The sequence below is a fragment of the Cyclopterus lumpus genome, chromosome 14 (genome assembly GCF_009769545.1).
Source record: "Cyclopterus lumpus isolate fCycLum1 chromosome 14, fCycLum1.pri, whole genome shotgun sequence".
Taxonomy (NCBI): domain Eukaryota; kingdom Metazoa; phylum Chordata; class Actinopteri; order Perciformes; family Cyclopteridae; genus Cyclopterus; species Cyclopterus lumpus.
In genome coordinates this window covers 15,625,857-15,650,165 of record NC_046979.1, presented here as the reverse complement: position 1 = coordinate 15,650,165, position 24,309 = coordinate 15,625,857, and the positions used below count along the sequence as shown (strand labels likewise).

At 43.2% G+C, this 24,309-nt stretch overlaps 2 protein-coding genes and 1 long non-coding RNA gene across 3 annotated transcripts in view; 1 reads left to right on the top strand and 2 right to left on the bottom strand.

Moving 5' to 3' along the window:
- npas2 (neuronal PAS domain protein 2) overlaps positions 1 to 6,110 on the bottom strand; it is a 34,886-nt gene extending 28,776 nt beyond the window's left edge. Inside the window, exon 1 of the mRNA XM_034550990.1 lies at positions 5,845 to 6,110. The gene's annotated coding sequence lies outside the window, so the exon portion shown is untranslated. The remainder of the gene's footprint in view (positions 1 to 5,844) is intronic.
- Positions 6,111 to 7,659: 1,549 nt separating this feature from the next.
- On the bottom strand, positions 7,660 to 10,172 carry LOC117742475. The gene is made up of 2 exons (XR_004611041.1): positions 9,765 to 10,172; positions 7,660 to 9,596 (listed from the first exon to the last, which is right to left on the bottom strand). It is a non-coding gene; the product is annotated as an uncharacterized LOC117742475 (long non-coding RNA).
- Positions 9,463 to 23,738, top strand: brwd3 (bromodomain and WD repeat domain containing 3). The gene is made up of 40 exons (XM_034549874.1): positions 9,463 to 9,579; positions 9,754 to 9,812; positions 9,916 to 9,945; positions 10,127 to 10,186; positions 11,021 to 11,171; positions 11,302 to 11,400; positions 11,522 to 11,682; positions 12,315 to 12,536; positions 12,659 to 12,759; positions 12,879 to 12,949; positions 13,144 to 13,244; positions 13,353 to 13,393; positions 13,475 to 13,579; positions 13,675 to 13,825; positions 13,924 to 14,058; positions 14,140 to 14,268; positions 14,535 to 14,760; positions 14,877 to 15,017; positions 15,204 to 15,384; positions 15,506 to 15,599; positions 15,722 to 15,901; positions 16,015 to 16,088; positions 16,176 to 16,374; positions 16,474 to 16,584; positions 16,663 to 16,770; positions 17,556 to 17,680; positions 17,771 to 17,853; positions 18,369 to 18,480; positions 18,598 to 18,659; positions 19,059 to 19,214; positions 19,337 to 19,457; positions 19,569 to 19,694; positions 19,802 to 19,877; positions 19,960 to 20,010; positions 20,120 to 20,263; positions 20,378 to 20,530; positions 20,621 to 20,790; positions 21,065 to 21,153; positions 21,276 to 21,410; positions 21,506 to 23,738. Exons 1-40 carry the CDS (start codon positions 9,546 to 9,548, stop codon positions 22,432 to 22,434), a joined length of 5,496 nt encoding a protein of 1,831 aa, XP_034405765.1. The 5' UTR covers positions 9,463 to 9,545; the 3' UTR covers positions 22,435 to 23,738.
- The last annotated feature ends 571 nt before the right edge of the window (positions 23,739 to 24,309 follow it).

Sequence of the window (24,309 nt, the reverse complement as noted above, 5' to 3'; positions counted from 1 at the left end):
CAGATGGCCTCTTTTTGTTCGCCCGAGGGACCGTTAACTGAAGAAATTAGTTGACATTTAATCACAATGCCTGACTAAGACAGTGGGTTAATAACATCTGCATTTTTAATGATAAAAGACTGGATCATTAGTCGCTAGGAAAAAAATAATCACACTGACTAGTTTTCCCATTCGCTGACACACTGAGTTAATGCTTCATGCCTGATTAAAGTAGCAAAATACAGCTAATTTGGATGATTTAAAAGACCTCACACTAACAGGGAAGCAGATTGGTGTAGTGAATGTAGAAACTGTGTTTTAGTGTGATAATGAGTCACGATTCATACAACCTGCTGAAGTATCCTTGAGAAACCTCTTAAATCACTTCTAGCTCTGTACGAGACCGAGTCCTCTGACCTCTCTGTGGATGCTGAACCAGGATTTCCCGACAGATTCCTGACACAAATTACACTTTCTTCGCTTCTTATGAAATACATATTATGTCAACAAAATGTTAAAAATAATAATACTGCACAAGATGAGACCAGAGCATCCAGGTTGTGGTATCAGTATGCAGTATTGGGGAGAAAGTAGGCACATGTAACAGAGTTACATAATTAAATAAGAAAACATACATGTCATTTTAATTAGTTACAGTTATGCAATTAAATAACCAATCAAGATGGTGGTGATTAAAGGGGTTACAGCCTATTATATGCTTTTTGGTAAAAAGCTATGGCTATAAGTATATTCAATAAATAAATGTATATGATCTCTGTTTCAAGTAATATTGAAGTTTAATAGTTAATAGTTTTAATAAAAATAATCAGTGTTGAGTACTGTTGTAAAGGTTTATTTTCAGTTTTATTGCCCAATTTGTTAGAAAAGTAATCAAAAGTAATAAGTGTTACTTTGTATTACCTGTAGTAGTCACATTACTACAGGGTGACCTATGACCTTTCTAATGTAACCTTCCCACTGCTGTCTGTATGTCTTCACTAAATGTAATCATATGGTGTGTGAGACCAGTGTCACGAGCTATGATCAGGTTTTGCTCCCTGACATCACAGATTGCAGATACTGAACATCAGAGGAATGAGGAACCCCGCCAGGAAGTGCTCTTTCCATTTCAGCATCAGCCCTGCCATGCTCGTTTGGTATGGTCTTCTGCTGCGTCCTCTCCGCAACGACAAAACCGCATCGTAATGCCCATGCAGCCAACACCCTGAGCTAAAAATCTGAATCACATCTAGGTCACCTACATATGTTGTGAAACCCTTTTTTTTCATCTGAAATACAAAGTGTAGCCACTCCTGACTTGTGAAAGTGACCTTTTGTCAGGAAAGAGAGATACAAGCTCATGTGAATCATGAATCATAGAATAGACCGGGTCTCCCAAATAAAAGACAGTGTAGCACTCAAATAGTTAATTTCACAACCTCATCTCGACTCCTTTAAATGTGGATAACTACCTCAAAAGCCACACGGGAAAATGTAGGTCACCTTTGTGTACTACTGCAGCACCTCTGAAAAGGTTTCACACATTACATTCAGATGTTTTTCTTGGGAGAAAGTCACTTGTTTCCCGCTACTAATATAAAGAGAGGAAGCAAATTCACATAATGTGAAAAGTCTTGGGGCCTGTAGAAAGCACGTAAAGAGAAACAAAGCAGCTAAATGTCTTAATCATGGCCCGGTGGATCTGAGCCTGAAGCTGCTGAGGACAATGACTGTGTGCTTTGGAGCAAGAGATCAGCGACAGCAGCAAGGACGATGACGTCTGTGGAGGCAGTTATATAACTGGAGCTGAACATTTTGTCTGTCATAGTTACAAGGTTAAAGAGGGATACATGAATACCAGCCATAGTCTCAAGAGTCATGTGCAACGTAGTTCCACCGGCCGAGTTCATCAAGGCTGACATCAGTCAGGACAGCAGTATGGAGCAAAAGGAATGTCCATTTTTGATGTTATTAGTCAGCACGTCGGCCTCTTCAGATACATGGCTTCTCTCAGGGCTTCAACGCTCCTTACTGGTGATTCACCAACTATTTACTATTCAAAAAGTGTATCACAAGGCATGTGAATCTTATCCATTATGAGTGCTACATTCAGGATGACAGAGATGTTATCGGCTTGAACGACTGCACAGCTGTGCTTAACCACAAAGTGTGGCAAGTCCTTTGACAATTTCGTGGCTTCAGAGTTTTAACCATTTGGATATAAAACAAAATACATTATCAGAAACGTTGTAGAACATTGGACAAATTAGAGTAATTTTATCAGGACCTTTAAGGACTTTTTGACTTTACCTCCCACATGAAACCCACCATCCTGCTCATTAGCTGCAGAAAGTATATCAGTGAGTTCTTTAAAGCACAACAATAGCAGATGTAGTGCATAGTACAGCAACAACATAATAACAAATCATCCTCACAAAAAATAGACAAATATCGCAACATAGAAAGACAGAGAAAGAAATTAGTAAGTAAATCAATAAGTCCCCATTAAGAGGAGTGTGTAGGCACTCAACATACTGAATCATACATTCTGCTAATCGATAGTCTTGGTGAATCGGACCAAGACTATCCACAACTATTTTGACAATCAATTAATCATGTAGGTAAATGATTAGTAGGTAAGATGATTGGCTGATATTTTTTGGTTCTTTGTATCACTGTAAAGTAAATGTCTTGGGTTTATGGAAAAACACAATGATAATAATTAATGTAAATAGCTTTTTCATTACAACTATCATATCATAAATTGTGCCAAGTCCTCTGATGTAGTGTTATCTTTATTAGACACTATTTCTTATAAACCCCCATTTGTAGGGCTGAGCTTGACATTGTGGTGATGGTACCACCACAATGTTAAAGATACTTTGCAACAAAATGCTACTGTCAGACTTTCTCACAATCATACAGGAGATGTAATGGGAAAAGATCGAGAGTAGCATTAGGCACTGTCTTAATCAAAGTCTTGTAATGCTAATATGGTCATAACTGTAACACTTTCTACAAATTGGGGAGACATAATTATTGAGAATCCTACAAAAGTGGACTGCGGCGGTCGGAAGAGAGCAATGCACAAACCATGGTGCCAGTTGGTAAGAAGTTAGTAACTCCAGTCCAACTAAATTAACTGAATGTGTCCTTTCAATTGTGCAAAAGTATTCTCAAGTTAAGTTATGCAAGTTATCTTTAAGAGTTGGACAGAGGGCGTATCAAACAATTGAAACATCTTTGTGTTACAGGTTGTTACGGTGCAATCTAAGAATCTAGGGAATCTAGTTACAAACAACTGTAAAAACACACCCATGTATGCTATAGGTACCAAACAGGAAGCAAGTACAAAGGCATCCACGTGCAAGTAACGTGAGAGCTCCAATACAATACTGAACGAACTGTTGCACAATGACTCAACAGGTTTGAAACATCTTTACAGTACCAAAATCCAAGATTTTAACTTCCCCGTAGACAATATAGCATTAAGATACAATTCTCACATACAATGGTATCACTGATGTTTAGGTACAGCTTGGTAATTTGCAACCTGTTATGTTAGTCAACCTGTTTCACTCAATTTCATGTGTGTTTGAGATGAATCAACGTGGGTTGAACATTCAACATTCATTCTATGTGGAGCGCCTCTGTTTTCTTAAAGAGACAGAGGGCAGAACTTATTTCTCCGCTGTTGCACAGACCTACACCATTTGTGCATGCCTAGTCACACTAAGCAGCTCGAGCAATATTCAGACTAGCCTTCAGTTTAAGCTTGCAGGACATGGCCCAGTAACCTACTTTCCCCACAACATGCTCTGTAACATCAGAGATGGGGTTGTGTGTCATCAGTTAACAAACCTTCACAACAGCACATTTTCAGCAAAGAGACGTAAAAACCCAGATGCAGCACTGCTGACGTAAAAACAGAAAACCGATGATCACAATAATTTCTCTGTTCATGAGTCTCTTGCTCAGTGACATATTATGTTGCAAACTGATATTCTTTGCTTATAAACAGTAGAGGAGACACAGAAATATATAGGCACGAAGAAATGAAATGGCACAAAGAGGAAAGAATAAAGGGAGAAATTGTCAAAAAAAGATTGTGATACTATGGGGTGAGCTAATAGTGAAACGATAAGCCATAGTAATGGGGTTATTGGTTCTAATTACAAGGTAATAAGATTTAAATTATGACAAGCCGTCTCTTGATAGATATATTATGAGATTTTTTGTATAACAATAATAATATTTTTTAAACGGTCATGATTGCTGAGTGGCACCAGGACAATGCCTTGGGGTGCCCCCAAGGCACAGTAACATATAGTGCATTGTTACTGAGCCACTGACACAGTTGATGTATTTTCACTCAACTTTCAAATCTAACAACTATGGTGTTAAAAGTATGACCATTGACCACTTAGAGATTGTGGACTTTTGGACTGTGTGCTGATTGATTGGTTGAATGTATGTCTGATTGTTTTTTGAAGCACTGGGTGTTGTTTGTATGTTTTATATGGGATGAAGACAACATTTGGATTGATAAGAGAGAAGTGATGTCTGCAGTTCAATGAATTTGCTTTATTGTCAAGCCTTTATTTGTACCCCATAATTATTATTAGTATTTTCACAAGTGAGAAATGCAGTGAGTGAAACAGCTGTGCGCAGCCATAGCACCTAAAGGACGAGGGTTGTCGTTGACTCCTGATCTCTGTTTCTGCACGGGCAGACTGTGTGCCCGAAATGTAATACACTAATGTATCTTGCCCGCAGGGTGAATTAGAGTTGCTGGATTTCGTGAAGGCACCAGAAATTAGCTGAGGCTGAGAGGACGATAGAGCATTAGTCATGAGGCCGGCCCAAATGTTGAGCAGCTTGATGGTAAAAAGGAGCACATGATGCGGTGAACAACCCAGTTCAGTCAGTCATGGAACAGCCCATCCTGTCCCACTCAGCTGTCAGCACACATCCTCATCACTATTCATGTCTGCTGGGCCGAGCTCGGCACTGACGCAGCAAGCCGGCAAAATGGCTCAAGCCTCAATGTGAGTATACTTGGATGAAGACGAGGAACAACCGTTTGGACACTGACATGATTTGCACAAAGGCTCCTTTGAAATAATTTTTTTTGGGAGGGGGGGGGGGGTGGTCAGGTCCCTCAACCAAGTGGCACAGTTGCCATCGACTTGGCTGGCATCAGTCTTTTCAGTGTAGGCGAGTGAGACATGAGCATTGCCTTATCAAACTCTTTTCCAATCCCACAATGCAGCATGTCCCACTTCTCTGTGTCCAAATAGCCTTCAAATATATCTTCACACACAAATAAACCCTCTCCAGTATTCTTTCAAATATGCCACTGACTTAGCCTCACAGTTCTCTCTCCTCTGATCGATGTGTTGAACTCTGTCAGATTTAATAGTGTGCCAGAGTAAGCCCCGAACCAACAGCTGGTCAATACATACACAACTTAATATGAGTCACAGTCAAACAGCACTTCATTAACAGGGTGCCTTCACACAACATGAGTGCAAGAGAAACTGTCAATCTCTTCAAACGCACCACGGCGATGTCACATATGTAACACGTGTAAAAACAGCCGTGTAGGTTCACTGCCTCCGTGTACCAGCTCGTGTTAAACGGACTGAATGTCGACGGCTGGAGAGGAAGAACAAGTTTGAAGTGATGCGAAGCGCATTAAGATGAAAGACTCGGGAGACAGACACGCGTGAAAAAGACTTTCTTCACCCGTGTAACGTTCGCTGCCATTGAGCTGGCGTCAGACGTGTAACAGCCGAGACGTTTACGAGTAATTACCAAACGGACCCGGTGGACCGAACCGGCGGCGCGGAACGACACACTTACCTTAATGTCGAGGTAAAGGGGCTGAGATGCTACCCAGCGGAAGCGTGCGAGGGGGGGGAAAGGGGGGCTTTAAACGAAGCACAAAAAACCCCCACCAAAAACGACGTTCTATATCCCCCCCCCACCCAAAAAAAAGTTGCCCACAGATGAAGCTGCACCGCCGGTGTCTTTGGGGACGCAGCCCGCGGAGGAGGGGATCCGGACCCAGCCCACACACCTCGACCTGTATAGGACACCGCGCTGGTCCGAGCGAGCCCCGTCCACATGCAGCGATGAAAGCTTGAATGGAGAGATGTTCCTGCAGCCACAGTGCGTCCACTCGCAGAGTCCCGCCCTCTGGACTATATACTGTACTAAATAAAGTTTGTGTGTGGTGGTGGGTGGGCTCTAAAAGACACCCTTTAAAGTGAACAGATAGAATATGAATAGGATTGAATGCACTCCAAAGAAACACATTATTATTTACATTGGCTGATTATGAAAATCATCAACAGGTTATTAAAAGCTCTGCATACCGGTATTCCATATTTGTACAGTAAACCGTTGTGCTTGGTGTGAGTCATGCCTTCTGCTCTCTGAGTCATGCTTTCGAAAGCTATTATATAGCCCATATTCACATATTGGTCGACATGGGTTCAGGCTGATCAGAGCTATCCTGAACGTGTAAAAGCTGTTGTGAGATGAATTAGTCCTCTCGGGTTCACATAATCCAACAACAACACTGGAGCGCCCACCTCATGTCGACCCGTGCAAATCAGTGCTGGGAGTATTCAGAGCCTTCTGAGGCCCGAGGCATTGCTGTCTTTAAGAGGCTGCAGTGGACTCGGGGAACATATTGGTGTCATGCATCAGAGAAGCTTCTTGCATCTTCAAAAGGGTCCTCTGACCTTAAAATATGTTTATGAAAATGGGGTAAATGGGCCCCCACGAGTGTCCTCTTTACAGAGATGCACACTTTATGATTATCCTACGCGGCTTCAATACCAAATGCCAGCATAATGTGGTATTTTGAAATGGTATCAACCAGAAGAATTGCTTCAATTATGACATAAACTTGACACTTATTACTGACCTGCTCTACTTAATATTCCAGTTGATGTACACCATGTGGCATGTGCTGTTCACCCGCTACCTCCCTCTAAAGTTCCCCATTCCCTCCCAAAAATGGGTCTTTGAGGGTTTCTTATGGTGAATAACTCAAGTTGCAATACCCAAATGTAAGTGTCTTACTTTTGCAGAAGATGTATCAGCAAAATGTAGAAAGCACTGATGCAGAAATATGGCCCTTATTGAAAGTTATATGATCACATTATAGCACATTAGTGGTGTAACTGCTTGAGGTTGTATAGCTAATTTTTACTTTATAAATTGGGTATATTGAGTCATTTAATCTATAATATTGCCTTATATTGAATAAATTAACATATTATGTTGTAGGTACAAATATTAATCTGCAAAGTAACCAAACCGTAACTGTGACATAAATGTAGGGAAGTGCAAAGTACCACATTTCCCTTCCCTCTGAAATGTAGTGTGTATGAAGTAGCATATAATGGTAATGGTTCAAGTGTGTCAAACATGTAATAAATCACAGTAGTTGGTTGTGTATTTAAATGTCAGCTTGCAGCAGTGAGCTTCCTCATGCCATTAACATCCACCAACTGAAAAAGCTCACATCTCTCAGGACAAACACTTCATGTGGATCATTTGGAAAAGCAAAGCAACCAGTTTCAAATCAAAGGCTCCACCATGAATATTTGGTAATTAGCAGCAGGAGGAATGTAAACAGCAGCAGCAAAAATGATCTGATTGATCTTGTATTTGGAGTTTTGTTTTATTATACATATGTGCAGTCAAACTGTCCATCAAAGTGTCAAGCTTAGACACAACAAACACCGTGAGGCTCAGTGTTATTCTGCAGGAAAACACTTGTGTTATTATTACACATGCAGACACAAAACGGAAAGTATCACACTATAAGTGTCCCTTAGAAATGAATACTAACCGTAGATTAACGAGATACAGATTTAATCACTCTCCAAGAATTCATTTCATAATGAATTTTCTATCACAGTGAGAAGAATTCAAATTCAAAATTGATGTAGCAGAAGGCAAGATATTCTGACTTTTTGTTGTGCATCAATCTCCAAAAGTAGTGGATCATAAGGCAACTTCACAGTGTTTTAGCATGACCCTGAGAAGCATCGTTTTGTTGCGCAGGCTCAGTGATCCCCCGCATGACTAGGAAAATCTAGTGCCCCTTTAAGATCAAAAGCTCTATCAATCTTTTACCGTTCAAAGAAGCAGTTAGTTAAGTCTTAGCTTAAAAGTGTTCTTGAAATCAACAAGTTCATAAACAGGTAACGGAGGGATGGCACGCCTGAGACCTTCATCACAAAACATCTGTGACACTTGCAAACTCAGACACTTAAACAACAACAAAAAATCGTAAAAACATCAAAGCTTGAACATCATAGCTCCTATTTCATATGACAAGCATAATGGTCAAACCACACACGCACATACAGTTCATATTGTGACAAAGTAAACATGGTGAATGTGTGTACAACCACAACTCGCAAAACCAATACCAATCAATCTGCCCTGCAGTTGTAATGCCAGATGGTGAAGGACTTCACGTCCATCATGCACTTCTTTTGTTGGCCACAGTGGTAAAAATAGATTATAAGATTATGCCTATGCTCAGTTCTTTCTTTGGGTCAGAAAAAAAGCATGAATCATGGGACATTTACCTTCAGTTTTCCAAATAACTAGTGACATCTTGTTGAGACTCAGACATCTGCAAATTATTGCAGTCAGTGCAACAGTAGTTAATACCATTACATACATCAACATGACTCATTTGTTTTGCACTTTTCAAGTATAGCTAATAATAAGCATGGTTTCTGTTATAAATCTGTTTTGTCAAAACAACATCTGAAACTTTGACAATGAGCAAAAACACAAACATGTTATTAGAATCATGATAGTACCATTTTATTAGAATGGGGATTTTATCTTATCTAGAAGATCCATAATTCCCCATTCATAATAATAAAGGCTCACTCTCTAAAACAAAACTACTGGAAATGTTGCAGCCAGCCCTTATGTTGGTATGTTTGGAAAATTATGAATCACAACTTTAGAATATACCCTGTACCTTTATGTGAACTATGTTTGTACCCAAATATATAAACAAATAAGATTTAAACTTTATAAAAATATATGTATTTGACAGAAACATTTTGTAAACTTTATTTATTATTTGTTTGCCACCGACAAGATGACAGTCAATCATTAAAAAAAGAACTTCAAAATGTTTCTTATAAATATGGAAACCTATTTTACCTCACTTAAAAAAAACAAAGCATGGGAAATATAACGTATATTTCTGGCCGTTAAATAAAGAAAGTTCCTAATTTAATTTTCCTTAAATTGTTGGACAGAGAGTTGTGAATTTGAGCATATTAGCATTTATTCATTTTCGATTAAAAAAAAAACCCTAACTAACCAACCAATATCTCCCATTTTCACTGGAGGGCGCTAACACAAAGCACCAGGTGGTCAGGGAACAACTCGAAAGGAGGAGGCCATTCATCAGCCTGTTTTAGCTACACACATCTAGCTACTGTTAGCTAGCCGGCGGCTAACGAGCGAGCTAAAACACCAGTTCGTCTTCATGTCGCCCGTCTCATCAAGCGATGGCAGGAGAACGGTGTTCACGAATCGAAGCTGGTGAGTGCTGGGCGTCCCTTTGGGTAGAGACGAAACATGTTGCATTACCACAGTTTGCAGTTGTGCGCCTGCTAACGCGCTAAGTGACCGAATGCAATCCGGAGATAGCTAACGTTAGCTCGGCTCAATAGCAACAATAGCTAATCCAGCTAACGCACTTCTGTTCCTTTTCAGAACTGTATTACCTCATCGCCAGGTTTCTACAGTCCGGACCCTGTAAGAAGGCATCGCAGGTAACGATACACAATAAGACGTTGACTCGAATCGTTGGAAAAGAATGACCGTTGAATTAGTAGCCATTGCTCGCCGCTAACGCTAGTGTGTGTCTGTTGTTAGGTTCTGATTGAGGAGCTGCAGGAGTATGAGGTAGGTTCAGCTGGACCTTTCTCTATTTATTGACATGGGTGGTTTCCGTATTGCTGCATATCTTTCCGCTTTTCGGGCAACTTTTCAGTATTTTTTTTGCTGGTGTCGGATAAAGGAGCGTGTTGCCGAGCCGTGAACGTACTGCCAGTTTTGTCGCTAACCGCTTGTCTTTTAACTTTAGTTGGTCCCTCAACGATGTAGTTGGGACGGGAAGAAATACAAACGGACCTTCCAAGACTGGGTGAGTGGGAATTGTCGTAATTAACCGTTTCATCAAATGAAGCGCAATAACCTTTACGTTAATCGACAATTATCTCTTAAGTGATGTTTATATTTTTAATTAAATTGACCACCAGAAGAGACGCGGATATGATATGTTTATGTTTATTTGAACACATTTAAACATTTTATATTAGTACAGGCCCGTTGGTAAATAACTATATATAGGCTTTGGTTTTGTGTGGGCTAGTAGGAGGGGAATTGAGACGAGGGAAGGAAGTGATTGGCTGAGCCGGATCCAAAGAGCTGTCGGTCATCCGTCGGAGCCAATGAAATCACAGTTGTAATGTTCGCTTGTGATTCGCTGTGAGCGTCTCTGCGCCTCCTGCTTCGTTCCCTCTCCCTCCTTCTTCAATGTTTTGCAACTAGCTGCATTACAAAACCATGCGACAATTATGAGCACTTATAATCAGGAAGAGAATACAATAATTGAGGTCATTTGTGAGGAAGTAAATGGATGGATGTGTTACTACACAGCTGTTTGATTTGCGTCATCGAATTTTCTAAACTTTGTGTTGCATTAAGCATCTTTAAGGGAACGGATGAGTTGGTTCGATCGACCTATTCACCATATTAGCTCATTGCTGATATTTTGGTGTATTTACATGTCTGCTGATGGCTAAAATGTCCCAATCTGTACACATCATGGTCACTTTTAAAAAAAAGGAACAGAGATGATAATATTTTAGTGTTTGTTAATAAATGCGACTTATATATTCTATGTATCGTTGTATTACTTTGTATTATTTTTATTGTTGTTGTTATTATTATTAATTGCAGTCTGTGACTCCTGCAGGTGATTTTGAACCAGCACATTCCTGCAGACTATCTGCTCCGTGTTTGTCAGCGTGTAGGCCCGCTTATAGAGAAGGAGATCCCACCGAGTGTTCCTGGAGTCCAAACACTTCTGGGGCTGGGGAGACAGTCCTTGCTTCGTACTACCAAAAGTAAGCATTTGCCTCCCATCCACCATAGTTACTTAAGTTGTTTTTGTGTGATTTGTTGGTAATAGAGCTGTATCTAAATTAGTGATCATTTCCCCAATATACTTTTTAATTAATTACCTGTGTACTTTAGGTTGTAGCCATAAAGTATGCAGTGGCTCAGCTGTTGCTGCACTTCACCGAGGCCGCCCACCAGAACCTCCAGTCATCAATGGAGATCCTCCCAGTGTTGGTGTGTGACACTTTTTATATACATACATAACATAACATAACATTAGCCCATAGACCAATAATGTTAAATCTGCTTCAGTCTGTTGCTTCCACTAATCATTGTTGTCTGTCGTCTTATCAAGTGTCCATCTTGGGTGCTCGCCAGGCTACAGGCACAGCTCGGTTCAGCCAGGTCCTGCCGTCTTCCTCCTACCAACATATGAAGATACACAAACGTATCCTTGGCCACCTTTCTTCAGTCTACTGTGTAGCCTTTGACCGCACCGGCCGTAGGATATTTACGGTGAGTGATGATTTAGGCTTCAGATGATTATTGCAAAAGAACTCTTATCTGTCGGTTTTCACTAGTTGTGTTTCCATCTGCTGAGTGATTCTTTGGCAAACTATTTGCAGGGTTGAAGTACATAAGTAGAACAATTCCAGATCTTAAGTTAATATCTGTCGGGGAAACACATTAATGGGACACAGTAATGTTTAGAATCTGTTTTTAGAAATATGTGTCCTTATGCATCTGAGGGGCTTAACTGCGGTTAAGAACAGGCTCAGATAAACCAGAACTCGCGGCGGCATTATAATTTGGATCTGATAACTCTGTCAAAATGAGCACGGTTTCAGCTGAATTGCAGGCAAATCAGATTTATGATGTTTCCTCATAAGGACCACCACATTGAGGAGATTTAGAGAAGCAAGCTCCCATGGAAAGAATAAATAAATACCATTGGAATAGTATGCAGTGTATGTTTTGTAAGATATAAACTAGTTTCACTATTCACTTAGTTAAGAGGATGATGCTCAACATGACTCCCAAGAGTCCTGCATGTAAACTGTTTGAGTGACGATGGATGCTCTTCAGTTGGATGTAGTTCCCAATGAAACAGTCTTAATTATTTATCACCAATGTCCGATGTGATTTAGGGTTCTGATGACTGCCTGGTGAAAATCTGGGCCACAGATGACGGCCGTCTCCTGGCAACACTCCGCGGCCACTCAGCGGAGATCTGTGACATGGCCGTCAACCACGAGAACACCCTCATTGCCTCTGCAAGCTGCGACAAATCCATCAGAGTGTGGTGCCTGCGTACCTGTGCACCCATCACTGTTCTGCAGGCCCACGGGGCCTCCATCACATCCATGCAGGTGAGACTGGTGCATTTTAAAGCAATAACACAAACAAATCTGGGATTAAACCATGATGTTTTCACTTCAGAAAAACTCATTGCCTTTGACCAGCCAACACTCACTTTCTATCCCTCTTTTAGTTTTGTCCTGCCGTCAAAGGGACAACGAGGTACCTGGCCTCCACGGGGGCAGACGGCATGGTGTGTTTCTGGAAGTGGCACTCGCTCAGCATGAAATTCCAGTAAGTGTTTTAAAGCATATGTTTAAGCTTTTTTTGTTGTAGATATACCATTTCTAGCTCTAGTTGTCCATTTCAATGGAAATAACTACAGCGGTTGTGTTTTTATACTCTTTTCTCAGTGATCAACCCGTCAAGTTTGTTGAGCGATCGCGTCCAGGAGTTCAAGTCTCCACTTCCTCCTTTAGCAGTGGTAAGTTTCCCTGTCTGCTGGTAAACCTTTGAGTAATGAAGTAGCGTGTATTATTTTTTTATTTTTTTAATCTTTTGCAAAATGGGAAATGTTTTGATAACCGAACATATAAGTAGTGCTTATTGATATAAGGATATTGTTGTAGACTGTGTGTTCTTCTCACATCGATTTAATTCTTTCTTTACTGTTAATAGGGGGTATGTTCATGGCCACGGGTGGCACTGACCATTTGATCAGAGTCTACTACCTTGGTGCTGAGACTCCTGTGAAGGTCTCTGAGATGGATGCGCACACGGTAAGAAATAAAATGCTGTGGCTGCATCATTCTTGTTCCACTCTGTTCACCTTCATTGAAACGAGATCCGTCCATAAATTGAATACATGTCTTCGCTTCCTGTTTCAGGATAAAGTTGTTGTCGTCCAGTTTAGCAATAACAGCGACAGGTGAGTGTGCTTGCTGTGATCATCGACTTCAAAACTGTTTTCCTGCTTGGTTTTCGGGCCTCTCACTCTGTATGTGTCCAGCCTAAGGTTTGTGAGCGGCAGTCGCGACGGCACAGCCAGGATCTGGCTTTACCAGCAACAGGAGTGGAAGAGCGTCACTTTAGACATTGCTGCCAGGATGCCTGGGTAAGAGAGTGAACAGCATTACGGAGTTTGATTGACCCTCATCGGTCTCCGTGAACCGCTTAGTGTTTCATGCCTGATGGGATGTTTTCCTCCAGAACTACTGTCGCCAATGGGGACGATAAAACCAAGCTGGTGGTGACCATGGTGGCCTGGGACCGTGCAGACAGCACCGTCATCACGGCAGTGTCTAACTACCTGCTCAAAGTGTGGAGCACAACCACTGGACATCTGCTGCATGTTTTATCTGTGAGTGGCTGAAGCTGTTTTTTTTCTTCTGCTGTGCAAAAATGAACAAAACTGCTGTTTTATGACCAACCGACTGCGCGATGCTCCCTCTGTTCAAGGGTCACGATGACGAGGTGTTTGTGCTGGAGGCTCACCCATTTGACTCCCGTATCATGCTGTCTGCCGGCCACGATGGCAACATTTACATGTGGGACCTGACCAAAGGAGCGAAGATCCGCAACTTCTTCAACATGGTAATTTATCAACAATGATCACCCATCAGTAGTGTTCTCTCTACGCTATCATCGAGTTTATACTTATATGTTTGCTTCCAGATTGAAGGGCAAGGCCACAGTGCTATCTTTGACTGCAAGTTCTCCGCTGATGGGCAGCATTTTGCCTGCACGGACTCTCACGGCCATTTGCTCATCTTTGGCTTCGGCTGCAGCAGACCATACGAGAAGGTAATGACACATAGCGGTTCAAAAACATAGTTAACGTAAAGAAATCTGTTCGACATCACGTTGGATTTGAGGTTACACATACTGCTCTTTAATCATAAAATCTGAGTAACAATGAGGATCTGAAATATTATCGGCAAGACAGCGAATAACCATAAAGTAACTCTCTTGTAACTTCATCTGTGTCCTACTCTGCCTTGAAGAGGAAGGAGCAAGCCAGAGTTTCTTTCCCTCATTATCAGAACCAACGTCCTCTTTATTCCCTCCAGATTCCTGACCAGATGTTCTTCCACACGGACTACCGGCCTCTCATTCGTGACTCTAATAACTACGTGCTGGACGAGCAGACGCAGCAAGCCCCACACCTCATGCCTCCACCCTTCCTCGTGGATATTGATGGAAATCCTCACCCTACTCACTACCAGCGCCTGGTGCCAGGAAGAGAGAACTGCAAGGAGGATCAGCTGGTACCCCAGCTCGGATACATGGCTAACAGTAAAACCTGCTCATTCATTACTCATACCACTCAGAATGCTTCTCTTGTAATTGTATAGTATGTATTGTAAGTAGAACTGTCAGTTTGACCCAAGATCGGCCTTTTTGCTGCTTAGGTGATGGAGAGTTGGTTGAGCAGGTACTTGGCCAGCAAACGGCAGAAAACAGAGAAAGCCTGTTGGACGACCTCATCAGACAGTTGCAGAATGAGCAGGACGAGCGTCAGATCGTAGAGGAGCCGGCTCCAGACGTAGAGGGTATGTTAAATTTCCATTGTGCAAAGTTATCATATGTTCTTGGTTTGTCTAGTGTGCTTCAGTGTAAATCTGAGCTTGAGCAATGTGTGGATACACGATTTTCTCTGGCGTTTACTTCTATTGCCAAAACGGCATATTCGCCAAGTAAGGAATTGTCATAACAAACAATTCTCCTCTTATTTTTAGCGCTTGATGAAGCAGAGTTGGAAGCCTCCTCTCCGGCTGCTGAAACACACAGAAGTGGGCAGGTGGGCGGGTTGTGGCAGATGCAGCATAATGCCCTGCGGAGTCAAGTGGCCACGGAGAGGGACCTGCTGGCCTGGAGCCACAGGGTGATGGTCAATGAAGTGCCTCGTGGCATATCCAGGTGAGGCAGAGATAATTAGAAGTAAGGACATTGCAGCAGGTCGATTTTAGATTTTTAAACAAATTCGTGTTTTGTTTTTTTTGTTGTTCATTTCACGATGGAAGTTATTATTTTTTGTCAGAGTTGTGGAGCAGTGCAGACGAGCCAAAGGCGACATGGAATGTTCTCTATACAATGCTGAGAGGAGGAAGAAACCCGTAGCCTGCACACCCAAGGTATGCTGCGCTACACTTCACAGTTGTTTCAGGAAGTAAAAAAAACAAAACTATATATATATGTATGCATGCTAATTCATTCCTGCTCTTTTTATTTTCCAACCTCCTTCCACACTTTGTAGAGCGATCTGCTGACTTCTCGCCTGCGCTCACTGCGCTCCCTGCGGCCAACCAAGAAAAAGCAGCAGCGCCACGCCTACGAGACCCGCTCAGCTCAAGTCCGTCGTGCTGGGAACAGGAGTCGAAATTCCAGCACCCGACGTAACTCTGACAGCCAGGTGGACTCTGACAGTGATGGCAATGTACGCTCCGCCTTTCAGCTCTACATTTCCAAACGGGACATGGCATTGTGGAGCGATGTCTGTTCACTACCGTTCGTGATAGTGATGGAGCTTTCTGTCTTTTTGTTTGACAGACAGCAGCGCAGGCGGAGCAAAGCGCAGCCTCCTCTGATGATGAAGCTCAGTGGCAGAGCGAGAGCAGCTCCAGGTAAATCTCCTTGAACTGAGCAGTGTTTTCAAGATGTAGTTATAATCACCTAACTAACATCCCCTCGCCCCCCGGTTTCGTTCTCAGCGACTCCTCCAGTGAATATTCTGATTGGACTGCCGACGCTGGGATCAACCTCCAGCCACCGAAGAGACCAACCAGGAGGCCTGCTCAGCCCAAAGGTTACAGCAGCTCTGAGGAGGAGGAGGAAGAAGGCGATGGCAAGGCAAAGGAGGCCAAGAAGAGGGACAATGAGAAGAGGAAGAAGCCTAAGGAGACCAAACAGGTACGCAAGCAGCTCCTTTTACTCACAGTGAATGTCTTCACCACACAGTACAGGAGAAATTCTGGACGTGAACATTTTGTTCTAATTGCTCATACCTAGAAACCAACAGCCTCTCTGGCTGGACTCGATGCGGAGGAGTGGCTTCCACCGTCATGGATAATAGAGACCATCCCACACCGCTCTCCCTTTGTTCCTCAAATGGGAGATGAGGTATGTGTCACACTCATATCAAACTGAAATTAATTTTTTTATGACTTGCATTTTGATCGTTATTCTCCTGTCCTCCAGCTCATCTACTTCAAACAAGGCCATCAGGCCTACGTGCGGGCCGTGCGCAGGGCCAAGGCCTACAGCATTAACCCTCAGAAACAGCCGTGGAACAGACTCGACCTCAGGGTGAGGCACAGTTTTATTTAATAGGCAATGTTGTGTAGAGGCCCTTATATGCTCAATTAGACAAGCTGTTAAACAGCAGGCAATTTTCTGAAAGTGGTAATCTTATGGTCAGGCCCACTTTCCAGAGCGGAAATTCTTTCCTCCACAATCCTCTGTCGCACTTCCATTTGTTACAGGTGATCATAGTTCACCTCTGTATTAGTAAAGACGAGAACATATTTATAGACAGCAGTCTTTGGATTTCATTCACACAACATATTCCAACAAGTCATATTTCACAATATGGCAGTATGTAAAATACGTCCTACAGCATGGCTCTATTGATCAGTCGGTCCACCACTTTGGTCCAGACTGAAGTAACTACAACTATTGGATGGATTACCACAGGATTAAGATATTCATGGTGCCCAGAAGATGGATCATAATGATTGATGATCCCCTGACTTTCCCCCTAATGCCACTATGAGTTTGGCATATGGCTTCAAGTAAAATGTTTCAACAACTGTTGGATTGATTGCCATGAAATGTGGTTGCCGTGTATCCCTCAGAAAGAATTGTAATAACTTTGGTGATCCTCTGACTTTTCATTTAGTGCCACCATCCGTAGTTTCAGTATGTTCAGCTAAACTAAGGTGGTGAACATGGTAAACATTTGACCTACTAAACATCAGCATGATGGTGTTGTCATTGTTCGCATGTTTCCATTCAGCTCAAAGCACAGATATATTCAACAGTCCCAGTCGTCATCGTCTCAGCGTTTGTGTATTTTCTTCTGCCCCCTTCAGGACCAGGAATCGGTGAAGGTGGTTGGAATTAAATATGAAGTGGGACCTCCCACCCTCTGCTGCCTCAAACTGGCTTTCTTGGACCCGGTCTCAGGGAAGATGACCAATGAGTCTTTCTCATTAAAGTAAGCGTTCACATGCAGTATAAATGGTACAAGAGAATAATTGTTGAAGCATGTGCATTTCATTTCATTTTTCATTCCCACACTCTAAAGGTACCATGACATGCCTGATGTCATAGATTTTCTGGTACTGCAGCAGTTTTACAACGAGGCTAAAGAGCACAACTGGCAGCCAGGTGAGTGTTTTGAAGTGATGTGTTTACCACTCATGATTTCTTACTCTTGATTACTTATTATCAGGATATTTTCCAAAGTACACCGTTCGACATAAATGCAAGACACGACATTTAACCAAAAAACAAAGCCATACTGCAAACATTTAAAAACATCAGACATCACAAAAAGCGTCTGCAGTGCAGTCAATGCAATCGCTCCATTTAGTGTTCGACCCAGGTCCTCTGAGGCCGACGTAGAACCCGATCTCTGATTTATTAGTTTGATAGACTGAGGAAGAAAACAGTTGTTTAACATGATCGATCTAGCCTGTGGGGCTCTAAAGCTTCTGTATGATTGCAAACGCCGATTCTTTAAATAAAATGTCTGTGAGAGGGGTCTGATGTATCAATACCAGGCAGAGACCACAGTCTTTCAGTATACGCGGTTTAAAAACAGATCAAGAACACGTTCATTGTTGTCGATCGTGTACGTCCTTCTCTTTTGTTTGATCCCGTCTTCGCTTTGCCCTCTTCAGGCCTGAGGTTCCGCAGCATCATCGATGACGCCTGGTGGTTCGGCTCCGTGGAGGACCAGGAGCCTCTGCAGCCAGAGTACCCAGACAGCCTGTTTCAGTGCTATGCAGTAAAGTGCGTGTGTATTTCTGCAGTGTTTGTGCTGGTGGAGTGTATCATCTCGACTGTAATCTTGCATACAGTGTGATTTCATTATTAACTATTGTCTTTTTTTCTTTCTTGTTTCACCAGGTGGGATAATGGAGAGCGGGAGAAAATGAGTCCCTGGGACATGGAGCCTATTCCTGAGGAAGGTCGGTGGTATTTTCATCAGCTTATTAACCAATGCAATCTTTAATGTGATGGTTTGTTAGATTACAGACACAATTTCAAAGTTTAAACACAATTGTTCACCATGCAAATAAATATACATACTGTATGATATACCATTACCATTCAAACTGGAAAATATATTCATGTCATAGGATGATGCGCCAAACAATTAATTTAATTCTGATACATTTCTTCTCTAACTGATTTTGAAGTTAACTCAAATTATGCAGGATTGTGGCCACATTATGGTTGTGAATCAGGAATTTAGAAGACCTTTTCGAAGAATACAAGTATTTTATTAGGATTGTGTGGCTATTGATTATATGGAATTCTAGTTTAGAGCAATTAACTAAATAGTTTTTCATTTTTGGCTCCATCAGCTGCGTTGCCTGAACAGGTAGGTGATGGCGTGGATGTGGCTGAGGAGGAGCTAAAGGCTCTGCTCTACACGCCTCAGGAGGGAGAATGGGGAGCTCACACACGAGATGAAGACTGTGAGCGAGTCCTCCATGGCATCGATCAGCTTCTTACACTGGGTAGGTCACCAAAGGGATGACACCTGTTTGTTTGTTTGTTTGTTTGTTTGTTTGTTTGTTGCGGAAAAAGTCTGATCCCGTACGTGTCGGCCATGTTTGATCTCGTTCCCGTTTGCCCACAGATGTAGCAAAGGCATTCGCGTCACCAGTGAACCTGCGGGACTACCCTCTGTACTGCACGGCGGTGGCTTATCTCACTGACCTCGGCACCGTCCGCAAACGACTGGAGAACCGCTTCTACAGGTGAGGCAGCGCACATAAACGCACACTTTTCATCTTCACCGTAAATTCAAAGTCCGGTTGCCAGTGTGTCGACATTTGAGCTTGAAGTGCGGATATTCTCCTCTGCTGCAGGCGGATCTCTGCATTAATGTGGGAGGTGCGCTACATCGAGCACAACGCCCGCACCTTCAACGAACCCCAGAGCCCCATTGTAGCAACGGCCAAAGTGGTGACTGATGTTCTCCTGCACTACATCGGGTAGGACATGTAATAGTTCATGTAATGGCCACCTCAATGATTCTGGGGTAACAATAGTGAATACTCCTACACATGTGTCTGATGCCTTAGCCCTCTGTCTCCTTCAGCGACCAGAGCTGCACAGACATCTTGGATCTGTATCACAAACTGAAGTCTGAGATCAGCAGTGGAGAAGAAGCTGAGGTAAGAATTGTTGGTGCTGTTTTCATTAGACTAGTCTTTTTGCTGTAAGTAGTTGTTTACTTTTGTCTGTGTCCCTCTGCAGGCTGAGTTGGATGTGGACTCTGACACCCCGGGCACATCTGCAGGACATTGGGTAAGAGGGACCAGAGTCCAGTGTCCCACAAGCATCCATCTGAGAACACCACAGACTTAAATCATATGCAGTAGCGCCAGTCTTAGTTATTTAATCTTCTCTCTGCCAGGGAGCCGACCCGGATTCCAAGAAGCGTGGTCTGGTTTTGGATGTGAAGTTCTGGCACGGTCAATGCAAAGAGCTGGTGCGCCGAATGATTGTCTCGCCAGATTCCGAGCCGTTCAGGCAGTCGGTGGACCTCTTTGCGTATCCGGTAAAACAACTTTGAAATAACATGAGCAATGCATGCCGAGGGTGGATAATGAAACGCAGATGTCAAATTACAATTAGCCTCATTAACGTTTGTACTCCACCTTGTTTTGTGCAGGACTATAGAAACATCATCGACACTCCCATGGATCTGGCTTCAGTGTCAGAAACGCTGATGGCAGGAAATTATGAAAGCCCGATGGAGTTTGCCAAAGACGTGCGCCTCATTTTCAGCAACTCCAAAGCATACACGCCGAACAAGAAATCACAGGTGTAGTAGCATCACTGGGATTGGAAAAAGCGCTGCAACTATATCTGTAATCTGGTAGATTCACTCTTGACCTTCTTGTTTTATGTCTAGATCTACACTATGACCCTCAGCTTGTCGGCCTTCTTTGAAAAAAACATCATCTCCATCATCTCAGACCACAAGTCCGCCGTTCAGAATGAACGGCGGACTCTCCAGAGACTCAGTTACAGAAACAGAATGCACAACGGTGGCAACTCCCCGCCTAATAGTCCATCCCCCAGGTGATCATTGACAAACCCGTCATCGAAACTCCTTATTATCAAATTATCTTTTTCATTCCGGTGTACACAGTATGTCTGTTGAAGATATCTCAAATGTGCTGTTCTAAACTCGAGGCCTGTTTTACGCTTGCCATTCAGATTTAAAAAGTCTGGATCTGAGAAGCAGTTTCAAAGCCTTAAATTTAAGCTGGTGAAAGTTGCAGGCACCCTGCTTTTATATACTGAAGTCATTATTTTGACCCGCTGCTTCTTCTCCATGCTTCCATATGTCCAGCCCTAAAGGGAAGCAAAAGTCAGGGAAGGTGTCGAAGCCCAAAAAATCCCAGCCCTCAACAAAGAATCGTTCTCGGAGATCACATAAGGGTAAAACTTCACTACTGTGGCTTAATGTTTTTTTTTAGGGGTGCCAGTGTGTATTTATATATGATATTATTTACTGTTTTGCTCACACATTCTGAATAATTGGCCGTCTGTTGTCGCTGTAGCTCAGCAAAGCAGCAGTGTAGCAGAGGAGGAAGACATCCAGCCTTCTTCCCCAAGTTCAGGGATGAGCAGCGAGAGCGGAAAGCAAGGGCCGCACCGGGTGACCCGCAGCCAAGCAACTCCCGTGAAGAAGTCAAGTATGACAAGAAATACTTTCTGTGTCAACGTCTTTCATTTCAATGTGAGTTAAAAGTGTGCCGAAATGAACCATCGTCCTCTTGTGTTGCTTCAGGGCGCCAGCGTAACCTGCATCTAAGTAACGGCTCCAGACAGCGCCGCGGGCGAGAGGCGCCGCCGTCTGACCACGAGGATAACGAGGAGGAGGACGAGGAGGAAGACGACGAGGAGGACGACGAGGAGGAGGAGAAGGTGCAGGAGAAGGTGGATGAGAAGGAGGCGGTGTCGGGTTCGGGATCGGGATCCAACAGCTCCTCATCGGACTCATCCTCCACCTCATCGTCCTCCTCTTCCTCGTCATCGTCGGACAGCGACAACAGCTCTGAGTCCGAGATGGAGAAGTATGTGGAAGGAGGAGATCACGACTACAGCAAAGCGCCCTACCTGTCAGTAAGCCACTCGGCTAGGGGTAAGGTGGCGGCCTCAGGGAAAAGGAGACACAAAGGAGGAGAGGACACGGCACAGAGACCTAAAAGAGCACGAGTGCAGCTGCCGGTGGAGGAGGAGGAGGAGGAGGAGGAGGAAGAAGAAGAAGAAGAAGAAGAGGAGGAGGAGCAGGAGCAGCAACAGCAGGAGGAGGAGGAGGAGGAGGAAGAGGAAGAGGAAGAGCAGCAACTGGTAGATGTAGGACATGACGAAGATGAGGGAGAGCTGGAAGAGGACGAGGAGGGGGAGGGGGACGAAGAGGACGAGGAGGAGGAGGAACCTGAGGAGGAGGAACCCGAGGAAGAGGACAACACTGATGGAATGCAGACAGGAGTTGCCGCGGCGACAGCAGCTAGCAGTCTAAGAGGCCATTGCAAGTCTCGGCGGGTCAACACGCGCAACCAGGGCCGCAGGACAGTTCTGTACAGGGACGAGTCGGAGGACGATGGCCATGGGTCGAAGGAGGACCCCCTCAACCTGGGCATGTCCCGCTCAGGACGGGTACGCCGCATGACAGAGAAAGCCCGTGTCAGCCACCTCATGGGCTGGAGTCACTGACAGGACGCCCCTTTTCAAACCTCAATTTAAAAAAAACAAAAAACTGTTTAACATGCGTAACACTTCAGGGATTTTTTTTTCTTTCTTTTTGTACAAGTGTATATAAAATATATATGATTTTTTTCTTCTTTTTATCTGACACTGCTTATGACTCTCAAACTGATGGTGCTCATGCCTAGGAGTTTCCTTCCCTGGTCGACAGCCACTGTTTAACACGGATAATCTCCAACTGGACTAACTCACCTCGGCCTTACTGCTCACTGGAGGAGCTTTTAAGAAGCGGCACTGCTCCTCTTCCTCCTCCTGCTGCTCCTCCTGTGAGTTTCAACACTATACCCCTCTGTCTCCTCCTCCTCGTCCCTCCCGTGACTTTTCTCCCCCCTGGTCACCAAAGAAAGATACGGAGATGCCAAAAAAACGGTGCTCATGTTTTATTTTTTTTGTGTGGAGTAATTTAAAGAAACTCCATGCTGGCAGCCACGAGTTCAGTCACGACCAGCACGCGACATGTGCAGTGTCACCGCGAGGTCACTGATGTCAACTTCTTTGGTACTTTCCTCACAACCACAAGCCTTAGTTTTCAGAGCTGATATCATTCAGATCTAGTTTATATCTGTTGCTCCAGTCAAGAAAAGTGTAGTTTGGGCACGAGCAATACTTGCAATACTAGGAATCAGAGACAGAAGTCAGTAGAATACATGAACCATAGTAGTACCCCAGATCCCACAGCCCTCGTTGCACAACTTGACGTCTTTGGCCTGTGACTGTTCCATATGTCTCTCCCCTGCTTCCCTCTCTGTGATGTTGACTGTTTTAGGGTCTTTGATTTTTTTTTTCTTTTCTTGGGTGTCTTTTTTTTTCTTTTTTTTTTTTTTAAAAGGGTAAAAGTGTATTTCTGGGGTAAAAAAAGCCACTGCATCCTGTTTGTATTTCTACTGTTGTAATCCCTGGTGGATCAGACCTGCACCCATTCATGGTTGCTTGCATCACTCGTTCTCCACCCAGCATGTGCATACGCAAGGTGTCCCCGGAGTACTCTCTTCCACAGAAATATTTATTTTTCCATTGTATTATACGAAGGTTACTTTAACTATTTTTTATGTTAATAGTGATGCGGAAGAAGAAATATTTGCACATTTATCTTCTCCACGTGGCAGCTGAGTAATAAATATAGTATAGAAAGAGAAGTGATTTTTCTTTTTTTTTTCTTTTTTTTGTGTAAGAATGATTGAACTGTGCCAGCACACATTCAAGTCTTTTTATTTTATTTTAGTTGGAAGAATAAAACGGGATATAACAATCTATTTCAACTTGTGTATGATGCGGAAGGACTCCTCTAATCTTATGCACGGTTTCTTTTGGCCTTTCTAACCATCTATGGACGGATGGCTGTTTTTAGCTTCAGGTCGATCATCTGCACAGATTACTGCTTTTTTCCATGCTCCAATCAACACTGGAGTTGTTCTGCCTAGTTTGGCAATGAGGGATTCCTCATTGTCGATTGGGTTTTGTTTCTTGTAGAATTGCATAAAATTGGATCCTTGTTGTCGCACCAATGATGTTTACTACGAAGCTCGTGTGGTCGTTGGCTGGTAGAGCGTTAGAGTCAGGAGAAACCAGGAAAGCTGACTCACAAATAGTGAACACTGGGTGCTCTAATCCGAACACGCCTCCTCATCACTCTGCCTCTGTACGGCCTTCTGAGATCTGAGAGGCTGAGGAGGAGGTCCTGTTTTTTATTTTTTATTTTTGGGTACGGGGTGCTGAAGAGTTCGGTCAACGTCGGGTGCTCTGAAATATAGAAACACACAAATCAGCATCTAGGGTGCTGCGTGCAACAACATTGAAATGATTCTGGTTGAGTGTGAGAAGACG

Bases quoted from the DNA above. Each gene is read 5' to 3' on its own strand.
- brwd3 (XM_034549874.1), top strand. From the start codon at position 9,546: ATGGCAGGAGAACGGTGTTCACGAATCGAAGCTG. The intron at 15,600-15,721 runs GTATGCTGCGCT...CACACTTTGTAG, and splicing joins CCGTAGCCTGCACACCCAAG to AGCGATCTGCTGACTTCTCG. The intron at 16,089-16,175 runs GTAAATCTCCTT...TTTCGTTCTCAG, and splicing joins CAGAGCGAGAGCAGCTCCAG to CGACTCCTCCAGTGAATATT.